General features: G+C 40.0%; 1 protein-coding gene across 9 annotated transcripts in view; it reads right to left on the reverse strand.

Moving 5' to 3' along the window:
- LOC100545319 (eyes absent homolog 1) overlaps window positions 1-11,578 on the reverse strand; it is a 34,108-nt gene extending 22,530 nt beyond the window's left edge. For 2 of the 9 annotated variants that reach the window (XM_019614090.2, XM_019614089.2), the window contains exons 1-4: window positions 11,474-11,578; window positions 10,953-11,098; window positions 6,680-6,802; window positions 208-290 (exon numbers count right to left, since the gene is read on the reverse strand). In XM_019614090.2, coding sequence (XP_019469635.2) covers window positions 208-290; window positions 6,680-6,802; window positions 10,953-11,055 — 309 coding nt within the window. In that variant the 5' untranslated portion in view covers window positions 11,056-11,098; window positions 11,474-11,578. Of the gene's footprint in view, window positions 1-207; window positions 291-6,679; window positions 6,818-10,952; window positions 11,099-11,473 lie in introns of all 9 variants that reach the window. The other 7 variants (XM_019614088.2, XM_010709024.3, XM_019614092.2 and 4 more) reach the window with 5 other exon arrangements.
- Between the last annotated feature and the right edge of the window lie 1,169 nt (window positions 11,579-12,747).

Below are 12,747 nucleotides of genomic sequence, written 5' to 3' on the forward strand. Positions count from 1 at the left end.
AAGATGTGCGAATAAAAACACTCTAAACCAGACCATTAGTTCTATTATTGGAGGATGACAATTTGAGGAAAAACATTCATAAACGTTAATTTAACTTGAAAGAATAGTAATTTCTTTCAAAGAGATATTTAAGAGCTATTTTTCAGTTTTAGTGGATGAGAATTTTAAGTTTGTTGATGTTTCCTCAATTCATATTTACAAAATTACCTGCTGTGAACTATTAAATCCAGTAGAATTTGTGAGCGAATTATTTCCTGCATATATTCCTGATGATGTTGTGAAACTGCTGCCTGAAATAAAATGAAAAATCATGTGAATTACTAAAACACAGTATTGGAAAATAACTTCCATCTTGCGATTATATCATAAAGCTATGGCATATTTGTAATACTTCCCATATGCTGACCGATTTGCTTGTCATCAGCTCTGTAACATGTTAATAGACAGAAAGTGATAACTCATTGTTCTTATACCCTATGTTTCATTCTGAAATTAAGAAAACCCTGCCTTGATGGAAACTATATTTTGACAGGAAGCCAGAGCCACCTCAGATTGATAACTTGTGAAAGTAATCAAGGTTTATTCCATATCATTTTTGTCAAACAGTAACTGCAAGCCTCCAATGAATCCCTAGGGCTCAGTTTCTTTTGCTGTCTTGAGTACAGCATCTTCTCTTATCCTTAAATCTCAGTGCCTTGAAGGAATAAAAAAAAAGCCCTAACACCCTGCTTGAAACAGCTCAGCCTGCCTGTAAAGCCATTAGAATTCACTAATCGATGATAGACAGCCTTGGGCCGCAAACCTACTTTTTTGATAGAGCCTATCAGGCATGACACAAGGGAAAAAAGTACCTCTCTTAGAGGAGAGGCTGAAGATTGAATTTAGCCCAGAGACTGAATTACTGCCTTCACCTCCCTCCTCCTCTCAGATCCCCCTTGTGAGCCACCAAAAATAGACAGATGGGTCTCTTGTTTAATACCTAACCTGAGAAGCCATTCCACTAAAAGGGCAGCAACCCCCTTTCAGCTGTTTTGCTCTTGCTGGTTATAACCCGGCAATGACATAGCCACCAGCTGAGACATATGGATGCACGGAGAAGCTCCATAAGCCACCAGAAAGTCCATAATGAGGCAACCTATTGAACTCATACAGCAGGAGAGAACCAGTGTGCAAGGAACTCGCATCAAAGTCACAAGCTGTTTGCAGCCTCCCTCACCACTGAAACCTGCCTTAGAGAAGAGGCATACTGAGATCTTGGAAGGAAATGAGGCTCGGAGGATAGAAGGGATGAAAACCAACAGGGACCCAGGTGTACAACATGTACTGTGTCCAACACGATTCAAAAAACTGCATCTTACACAAACCGTTAGAAAAAGCAACAATTCCTGCAAATCAAAACAGTAAGAAATGCAGGCAGGGCTGCATGCTTAGCACAACCTCTAAAGACACAGACAGGTATCCTCGCTATAACAAGTCAGAAGGAAAAAATATTTAAATGCTTCTGCTGCAAAAGGTAGTAAAAAAGTACACAATTTAAGTCTTGGAAATGTGAAGTGCATGCAACAGCAGTGGGAGTAAAAAAAAAAAGTGTAAATCCAATGTGAGATAATGACTGCAAACATTTTCTGTTGTATTTGCTGTGCGCACTAAAGCTCTAAAGTTGTTGATAGATGCTACCAATCCTGTGAACTAAAATCAGATTACTTCAGCAGAAGAGTTGACATCCAAGTTTAGCAGATAGCACAGATAAACAGTACTAATGAGAAAAACATGTTGTTTTAAATTTAATTTAAAATTGGAAAACAGATGTTATTTTTTATTATAACAAACCCCAGAGCCAAAATACAGCTGAAAAATATTTTAAATTGCAGAACTTTGAAATGCTATTTTATTTCTAAGAGTGTTTTGGCTGGAAGAATGTAAGTTACTGTGTCTCTTTTATTCCTACAGTTACTTCTGAGTGATGCAGTAATACACTCAAACACCAGTTTTATAGGTGTGTAGTTTGAACCACTCTTAAAGGATATAAAAGCCCTCTATGGTTGTAAGGAAAAAAAAAAGAAAAAACAGAAAAAAAACTTTTTGGGATGAAGATATACTCTTTCTGCAGAATATCTGGCAAATAATTTGCAAGAGCAAATGAGAAAAGTAATTACATGGTAGTCAGCATCTCTGCCCTCAGACAAAGACACACATACTAACACACAGATCTCTCCCTTTCATCTTATGGTCAGTGTTGGCTCCTATGGAGGAGGGGTGGGGGTCTCCTAGACCGTAACAAACATGAAGCAGGTTTCACAGAAACAGCTCCATGGGCCACCCAGAACTACCAGCCTTAAGTTGCTTCTAAAATAACTTGATTTTGCTTTTTGTCTTTTAAATAACCAGCCGCAGCACCACACAGAGCTGCTACCTCTGCACTAGCTGGAAAAACGCAAAAAATAAGAACCTCCACAAAATGTGCAAGATTTACTGAGGTAAGCTGGCCAACTAGGCAGCTTTAAAATGTGATAAAAGCTGTCAGCTGCGGGTCAAAGGTCTATTTGGCCAAGGGCGAGGGCCCACATGAAAGCTGGGAAGCCCAGGCAGCGTCAGAAGGCTGCCGGCCCTGCTGGGCCCAATGCGATGGCTGTGGGCAGGCATTGCACCGTGCTGCTGCCGCTGCAGGCAGGATGCACACCTCCCCTGGGTATTTTCTACAAGGTCCATTTGCTTTCCTAGCTTGGTCTCTTTGCCATGGGCTACGTCTATCATCAGAGTACAATATATGTGGCAGAAGTTTACTACAGCTCTCTTGGGAAAGCTGAGGACGGCCAGATGGGCTATTTAAGCTCAAGGTTTCTTCCGTTTGCTTACAGTGTTTAAAAATCTTTGGCAAACTCCCCCTTGTTGTCCTAGTAACTGCTTAGCCATCCAGCACAATATTTTTATACTGTATAATAATAACCAAATACCTTAACGTTTACTTTTTATGGATGAATTCCCAAACCAATTGGTTAGCATAGTCTGAGAGACCACAGTTATCATAACTAAAACAATGCTGGTGCTCATCACAGGTTCCTCACCTTTCAGCAATAGGCTACCTCAGTTTATGATAAACCCTGGATCATTATCACAGCAAAGAGGATACTCAATAAGACAGCTGCAAGTGAAGCTCTCTCCTTGGCCTTTCCTCCAACTCCTTTCTGCTCCATTTATTTTCACTGAGCAATCCTCGAAACTGTGCCAATATAGGAAGAGTGGCCCATTCGCACAGCCATTAATCGTGTAAGTGGTCTTTCAACATCTATGAAGCAGTTCGTATGAAAAACAGCTTAAGGAACAAATTCATTAACATAAGGGCAGGGGCACAGACAGGCAGGCAGAACAGTGTAGGTGCTCTCTTCACTCTCTCCCTTCTCATACCCATTACAGGGATAACAAATTCCCAACAAACAAAAATCCAATTACCAGAATAACTTTAGTGAGGAGTTGCACAGAGCGATTTTCCTTGTCATTTCTGTAAGTTGGCAGTCTCTCCTCCTGCTATTGTTCAGTGACTAATCATGCTGTAATTTTAGCAGGGTCAGGAAAAGCACTGGGTTAAATTGGCCGCACACGCACCGCGATGCAGCACCGTGATGTTTTGGGGAGACATTTGCCCCAGGGAGACAAACTAGAATAACTCCAAAGCTTTCAAGCGCAAGGTAACCCCAACCAGGGAACACAAACAGAGCAACTGCTAGGCTGCTAGGAAATCCCATTTACCACAGCAAGGATGCCAGCAGAGCCCCAAGCACACTGTCATGTAACACTTGTTTATGAAGGAGGTTGTGGGATCCATTATCTTCATTTAGCAGCTCAGCAGCCACACACAGGAGATGAAGAACGGCTATAGCTGACTATGACAAGGCTGAGGGCTGCAGCCTGCCTGTAGACTGCTTGAGGGGAAAGCAAGAATAAACTTATTTCCCTCTCTGGAGGTTTCTGCATAAACAACCAAAACAGCAGCAGCAATACCCCAGTATTCTGTCAAGAGAATCAATTCTATCCTTACATAACAGTTGAAACTATGAATAATTTCTCCATCCAAAACTAAATAAGGAAAGGGAAACAAATGTTCCTGCTTACTTTTAACATCTGGTCAATCAAAAGGAAGAATAAAATCAATTTAAAGTAGTTCAAAATACAAAAGTCAGCCTAATGAAAATATTTAAAAAGCATACATTCAAAAGTACAGTATAGATACATACTGCCAACATTTAACAGCAAGAAAGATCTAGTTAACAGTGAGATTTTTTTTCATCTTGAGCTTCTAATACTTCTATCAACATGCATTTCAAACCTACTCTTTATTTTCATTCTTATGAAAGGTTTCTGAAAGGTTTTTGCAGGGGACTATTCTTTCCCTATCCATATGCTGTGCTGTTCATAAGCACAACAGAACTGACATGCTCATTAACTCCCAGACTCTCCCACTCCAACCTGTGGTTCTTCTTCCCAGACCAAGCTCCCAGCCATCTGTTGCCTCCTACACATGTGCAGCTCTTTAGCCCAAGCACAGCCTGGCTGGAGAAGGACCCAGACTCAGTCCATCTCCTCTCTCAGCTCTGTAAACAATACTGTCATGAAATCAATGCCTTTGTCCCTCCTCCCTTTCAAGCTTCACAATCAGGTCATCTTTAATACATTTCTGCTGCAAAATATTTTTAGATCCTGGCCTTTCAATATATATAGCTGAAATGCTTTCCAAGATCTTCATGTTCTATCTCTTGGCAGGCACCACTCTTTTAAGACCTTGACAATTTTGTTCTTATACACATTTTGCATATTGCATAAAGCAAAACAACGCCCTTTATGACAGATCTCCACGTAGTTCACTGACTGTGAACTAGCTTTGCTCTACTGATGCCAGAATTCACTGCTTATTGTTAAGAATTTCCAACAATCAGTCCTTCACGTTATCCCACGCTGCTTCCCCCTTCCTCCATCAAATGAGCTTCCCACAGACATCTGTAAAACCACTTCATTGTCCTCCTTAAAATCCCTTTATATTGACATCCCTCTGCTCTATATCCTACAAAATAAACCTACAGAGTTGTTAGACAACCAATATGGGGTGATGACTATTTATTTTGCCTGAGCAGTGTTTGCTTTATTGTTACATTATGTCCTGCTAGCCTGTGTGTTTTACTTTAGCCTCCAACTTATATGGGAACTCTATTTTCATTTTTCTACATAAAGTTAGCACAACAGGAATCCAACACATGACTGTGGCAGGAAGTCAGAACTGCAATAGAAATTATAGGTAACAGAGACATGATTTTTCAATAACTGTATTTCCTAGTGACCATGAATTATCAGTTCCTTAAAAGCTGGAATGTCTATGCAGCAGTTCCTCATAGCTGCTGGCAAGCATTCTGAGCTCTTACAGAGAGGTGTTTTGTTTAAAATAGTGAGGCTATCTGCAGGAAGCAAAACCAGTGACCTGGTTATGGATATACCTACTCATAGGAGTAAAAGTTCACTCCAAATCGGTGTGTAGAGGAAAGCTAGCACACTAATCTTACACCATCTTCCTCTTCCTCCTCCTTGCCAGAGAGCACTGTGAGTAAGAAATGTTTCAGATGTAAGAAGGTTGCTTCTGCCCCATTGAGCTGCCCAATCACAATTCAGAAAGGGACTTAGAAAAAAAAAAAAAGAAACAAAAAAATCTAACAACCTCTGTCTGAGCAAAGTATAACCTCAAAGCCAGAGAACAAAAGCAAAACCTAATTCACGTGGTTTCTGAATGCACTTCTGCCTGAAGAAGTACATTTCAGGGAGTGTTTACATGATGGCATGCAGTTTGAAAGGTGCACAATACTGAAGAGAGATGCTAAACTTAAAAAATGTGGTCCAGTTCTGTCAGTGACATGCAGAATACCTATTACAGCAGAGCCAAAACCTGCAAGGGTCACTGAATTCAACTGTCACATTCAGGAGTGAAAAGCCCCGATGCAAACATCCCCAAAGTAGTTATTTGTAAATAATAATAAAAAAAGATTTAAAAAATATTCCTCAATGTGGATCCAGAGCCAGGCACACCAAGAGCTTTCCCAATACGGTAAGGGAAAAGTGAGTCGGGAGGAACAAATTGCAGAGATGCTAAGTGAACTAAATGGGCAAGTAAGGCTACAAAATATAATCGATAATAATAGCCCACACGCACAAAGACTTACAGCTTTTAAATAGACTTCAAAGAAACAGACTTCAATCGTTACTTAGCTACCTCCGCAGCTGCAGTAGGTATTTTTATCTTCTTTTCTCTCCCTGAACACACTCAGGTGTCAAATTATATTTGGCACTTCCTAAATTCATAATCCTGACACGTTTTGCAGCACTCACTTTGTCACATCCACTATTTCTTCAATTATTGCTATTCAGAGACAACATTTTTACTGTAGTAACACTACAACACTTTGCCATTTAAAAATTAATGAAGTCACTAAGTGAAGGATCTTCCAAACTGCTGAGAGCTGGCCCATTGCTGCTCTCAGCAAAGCCAATCATCATTCCAGCTCCAACTGCAAAAACAACACAGGCAGTGCTCAAGCAAACATTATTTTCTATCCCAAGAATGTTAAGAAACAAGGAACAAAAAACCAAACACTATAGCATTAACTGCATCTAATTAGTGGTAGTATCTATTTATACAGACCTTGCATCTGGTAGCTATAAGGAGCTTGTCCAGGTTGAGGTGTGCTAAAGCTGGCACTGTAGCTTAGAAATCCTGTCTGTCCAGGTGATTGGGACTGTGACAATCCACCTTCTGTCTTGATGCCTGCCCACAATGCACCTAAATCAGTTAGTGACAGCAAATCTATTTGTTCATATTCAAACAGGGATGGATAATATAATCATTTAATTGATAGCATTTTTAACACATTCCCACTGTTGCATGCATGAGAGAAAGAGTACTGAGAGTATGCACAAATGAAAAGGGTAGGGGCAGTTTAAAAGAACATATAAAACTGAAGTTCACCAGGGAGAGGTTAAATTCAAAACTGTGTTTCCAATAACTGCAAAAGAAATTTATACATGAACAGGAAGTTGCATTATTCCTTTTTTCCTTTCCTGCCAGAGGCTAGCTTTTCCATATATTCATGACATTTCACAGAGGCAGATTAGCAACTTTATATGATTTTAATGAACCATAGCATAGCCAAGCTCTCCCGCTATCCGCCCCTTTAATGACATATCTGAGATTTGCACTGGAGAATATTCCTACACGAAAACTACATGGCTTCAAGTGCATTCTAAGGAATTAAGCACCCTTTAAACAGTGGAAAAAGAGAGCTATCAGCATAAAGTACAATGCGGATTTCAAAGCTAATTAAAAAATAGAGTGCATTCAGTCTTTTAACAAATAAACACCTAACAGACAGGAAGTATTCCTGAAGTAACCTCCCAAACTGGGAAAAACACAACAGAGAGTCATTAATCTGCTCTGACAGGGAAATCCATTACACATCACCTCCTCATTACCAAATTCAGTAATAAAAGAATCCAAAATTCAATTAAAGGAATAACTTGCCTCCCAACTTTAGTGATTCTTGTACAGATTTGTAAGGTAATAAGCAAGTAAATATCAGCAAATGAAATACTCAGGAAATGCACACAATTCAGCTTCTGTCTCTTAGTTTTAATTAGAAGGTTGTCCTGACATGAACTACCATTTAAAAATAATTATAGCCAAAGCAATGGAAAAGTAATACAATACTCTTACATTTCACTATGGCATTCAGTGATACTTCATTGCTCAAAAGCCACAGTTATTTGAACTGAATTAGCTGAGTGAGAATTAGTAACATTCTTTTGAAAATAACTCTTAATCTAAGCCCATTTCCTGGTGCAAAACTTAATAAAAAAAAAAAAATAGTAATATTCAACAATGTTTGAAGCTGGGAAAGAACTGAAAAGCTGTGGTGTTTATAAAACTTCAGTATCTCCCTATGTACAAATGGAAAGATATTTCCCTGTGTCAATTGAATCATTTTTCAGCTAGTGCCATTAATTATCCTTAATTCCTTCTGCGACACTCGTTAGCTGCCAGACTAACCCTGTTTGCTTGTTTTCCCCTGATGCTTGCTTCCTCTGTTTCACGTTACAAACAAACAATCCCAATGATGAATCTGACACCTCGTTTCCAAAAGGAAACTCCTGCTACGGATGCCTTGGTATCAACGATCTGTGTGTTTAAGGACTTCTGAAACACTGATTGAATACTACTTAGAGAAAGTTTAACTAAGCATTATATTTCTAGACTTCTCTCTTTAGCAGCCTGATTCAACTCCCAATCTCAGACAAAGCAGGAGGAGGTGATCAAAGGCAGTGGTTGGAACATGCCACTTGAGTGAAGACAGCTTGGCACTGGTGTGCCCTTTTGCAAAACCTCCATGCTATGAAGAGCCTTTCGTCTTCTGAGACCTTCTCTTCTCATCTTCTGTTATCTAGGCCTTCACTCACCAAACCCTGGTGCTCCCTTCTCCTTAGTACTCCTGAGTCCCACAAGGGACAGTGAAAAAACAAAAGCGAACTTCTGGAAGTGAGACCTTTGCTAAAAGCTGGTACCAGGGCATGTAGGAGGAGGGAGCCTCAGGAAATTCTCCAGCCTCCTCAGTGGCTTTGCAGATGAACCAGAGCCAGGAGTGGCGGGAGGCAGCTGTCACTGGCATTCCTCCACCCCCCTTCCTGCCTTCAGGGCTGCACCATGGTGGAGATGTGGGAGTGGAAAAATGCCCAGAGTAGAGGTGTATTCAAGGCAGCACCTTCCCAAATTCTGCTCTGAAGAGAAAAGCTGAGGGGGAAGGGCACTGGCATGTGAATTTGTGAACGCTTTTTGCCCCCCCTGTTAAGTCCCAGTCCTAAGAAATAAAAGCAGAGAATCTCCCCACTGCAACCCAAAGTTTTTCACATCTGTCAAAAGTCTCCTCTCTTTATACCTGCTGGAAACTCTTTAGCTGGAAGAAAGAAAGGCAAAGCATAGGATACATGATCTATGCCGCAGAGCCAAGAGGAGAATTTTGGCCCCAAATGAGTTCTTGCCTGCTGCAAATCAGCATCCCAGGGTTCTTCATGTAATTTATTCTGGGAACAAGGATTATACAGTGTGCCTTGAATATGCAAAGCTGTGGTCTTAGCTCCCAAAACTTTGCTACAGTTATTTGCTGTTAAATATTTCTGCTAGTTGATCAAGTACATCAGCAAGAAAAACCTTCACCCCAGTCAGAAGACACTGCCTGAAAAGAGCATCAAAGCTCACTTGGCTCAGGAGCTGGAGGTTTCAGTGGTAAAAGATCTCCAACGTAAAACATTAAGATAAAATTATTCAAAGCCCTAGGCACAGGGGATGGACTGCGCAATAAAAACCCAAAACAAAACAGAAGAGCAGGCAGGCATGTTAACCCCCAGGGAGCAGCTGCCAAGTAAAGCAACTCTCAATTATAGCTGCGACAACAGTAAGACAGCTCAACTCAAGTTGTGAAATGATGGTACTGCTGAAGTTGGTGGGAGTTTTACAGTTGACTTCAGTGAGGTCAGGATTTCATCCAGAGGAATGATCCAAAACCAAAAAGGTCACTGTTTGGGCTGCCCAAGCTGCCATAGATAACAAAGTACGGATGCAAGGTGTGCAAAAGAGAAACGTGTCAAGGAAAACGCAGTGGGGAAAGGGATCATCTGTTATCACACCACCTGATCCAGCTGCAAATAGCAGACAAACTCTCAGCAGGGACACAAGCTTTTCTTCTTTGCAGAAGGAAGACTACCCATCTCTCGAAAACGTGAGGAGGAGGAGGGGGAAGGGAGTGTTGTTTGTTTTGGTTGTTTGTTTAATATCGTCAGTATAAGTTTAAAATACATGGTGCTGAAACTGAAACATCCAACTTATGTTTATAAACTGGTTTTTGGCATTAAGTAATCAAGATTCTAATCACAGGAAAAAATGCTTCCTTGGATCATAATCACTGATGATATATTAATGAAATACTTTTTTCTTCAAAAGTGAAAATAACCTACTTGCACCCACAGTCCACAGCAGTCTCACATAGGATTTACTTAAGACCTGGTGGATTTCAGCTTGCAGATTTCAGGATTCACCAGCGTTCCACCGAAAAATTTTAATAATTTTATGGGGCACAGCTTGCACTATAAGTTCTTTCCTCTTGGTATAAAACCTGTATTACCTGAATGTATTTTTACAAAATGTACTGCTAAAAGCATATGGATCATATATTTTCAATATATTCCCCAAGAGATTCCTGGACCTATTTTCTAATAATGCATCTTTGCTGCTGAACTGCTATGTGGTCTGCCAGCAGACAGTCTGGCAACAAAATGGTCTCACCCGCAGCAGCTTGTTTTTAAATTAAATTTTTTAGGGGAAATATTTGCTTCTTAGTACTATCTTCTTCATCAGGCACACAGAGGTCTGGTGGCAAATAACCTCAATTTTCACTTCCAAGAGTGACAATGAAAGGGAGATTTTTGGTAGGGGTCTTTTTGAATCAGTCCTTTCCCTGACAGAAATCACTGACTCGTTTGGGTTCCAGTAACGTGTATCAGCCAAAATCCAGACCTTTATTTACCAACTTCCCCTATTACATTGCTGGAGAGCACAACTCCTCAGCAAGTTACCAGGAGCTGAGCCTGTGTAATGGAAGTCCCTAGATCTCCCTGCTTCAGTGCTGTATTTTCATATCACTACTAAAAGCCTAATGAATCTCTCCTTGATCTCAAAACACAGACATACTCTTGAGCAACTTCTTAGCTCTTTAATACATAAATTAAGCTGCACAACAGGGAAATTACCATTCTTTCATAAGATGCACTCAAGAGCATGGCTGTCCCACTAAGCACTGATGCAGTCATCTAATCTTGCTCAAAAAAAACATTCACCTTGGGAACAAAAGCATAGCAATGTGGTTTCTTACCATATGAAGGGATTCCATAGGGCTGGCCAGGCTGTGGGTAGGTGGCGTAAGCTGTAGCTTGTTGCATCCCTGTTGTAAACTGCGTCTGCCCATATGCAGCCATCGTTTGCGAAGAAGGGGTGGGAAGAATATGTGGGTATGGTCTGCTATTGATTACAAATGACAGAAAATAGGACAGACTGCATTAGACTGACGTACATGTACTTATTTTTAGCCGTATTATAATCCTGCTATCTTCATTAACACTTAATCATAGGCTGCGCTAGGCAAAAGAAACTCTAAGATAGAGAGAAAACAACAATAATAAATCAGTAATAAAAGAATAAGTAAAATAAGAACTTTTCAAATATTTTTCAAATACATTCTTAGCATTAAATATATATTTTTTTTCCTAGAAGCTGCTGTGGTTTAAATTATGACTTAACAGATGGATCCAATTATTATTTTAAATGAGGTTAAAATCTGCCTTTTTCAGTTATTATTATTACTACTACTATTATTATTTTTAAAAGATATCATACTTGGAAGGGTAAATCTGTGGTGGGGAGAACTGGTGTGTTTGTCTTGGGCTGAAACCACTGCTTCCAATTGCTGCACCAAGGAGAAAAGAAAGCACACAGAAGTGTAAATATACACACCAAAGATAAATATTATTTTTCCTAATAGAATTTCAGAGTATTAACAAGATTTTAATTAAATTCAAATATCATCGATATCTTTGGTAGAAAATAATATTTTATCAGCAACTACACAGGAATGCATAACAGTAAAATCTTGATTACAATTTCAAGTACTAAAATGCTCCTTTGTAGAACTCCTGGCCAATTTATTCTTTGCTTGCACACAGACAACATTTTCAATGCAAACAATCTATTTCCTATTGGAAACATTTTCCTTCATATTTTCAAAGGATTACTGCTATCTCAAGTACAACATTTATTAACTTTTAGAATTTTTAAGACCTACATTTTATGAAGGAGCTTTATGCACGTCTCTATTGAAAACACATGGCCAGCTTCAGAGCACGTGCCTTTTAAAAATCATTCCAATAACGCATAAGGATGTACTACCATATTACACCTCCTTCTCTTTTACCTCGTGTTACCTGCTTTTTAAAACGCTCTCAACACCTTCAGAACACAAAGACGTCATGATCAACGTACAAATTGTCTTAGGGAAACACTTAAGCTTAAGTGAGTTTCTTCTCCCGCAGCTCAGCCCTGCAGAGTTCCCCAGACCAGTCACTGCTAACTCAAAGATTTTTGTCAATTCCCATGAAACTGCTGCAGTGTTTTGGGTGCTGTCGGGAGCATGCCAGATGCACCCATGTGCTCTGTTCCTGGAGCTCTCTACAGAAGCACTGGGCAGATAGTGCTTCCCTCTCTGGTTACCATTTGGGTGCCACTTCTCCACATCCCAAAGTCGATTTTGAAGCCTTTGCCAGGAAGAGGTCAGCTGCAGGTTATGAGACTACTGTAAAATCAGACAGCCAGAGAAACAACAGACCCTATTGCTAAGTACTTGGAAATAAACAAGGCATGGATAATTACCCTTTGCCAGCTACCCCTTTCCTGGCCAACTACAGGAAAAATCCATCATCTTTACGCTCTCAGAGCCTTTGTGAAGTGTGGAGCAAAGCAGCGAATCTCTTTCTGTTCCTTCCACACCTGATATTTTCCTTTTCTGTGGTTACAATCCCACCTGGAACCAGATCTCCACAGATTAATGAGCTACCATTAGATGTGCTACCTTTCCTTCCATCAGAGATTTAATATATTCTAGAAACTTTTTTTTT

Source organism: Meleagris gallopavo, chromosome 3 (assembly GCF_000146605.3).
Source record: "Meleagris gallopavo isolate NT-WF06-2002-E0010 breed Aviagen turkey brand Nicholas breeding stock chromosome 3, Turkey_5.1, whole genome shotgun sequence".
Lineage (NCBI taxonomy): Eukaryota > Metazoa > Chordata > Aves > Galliformes > Phasianidae > Meleagris > Meleagris gallopavo.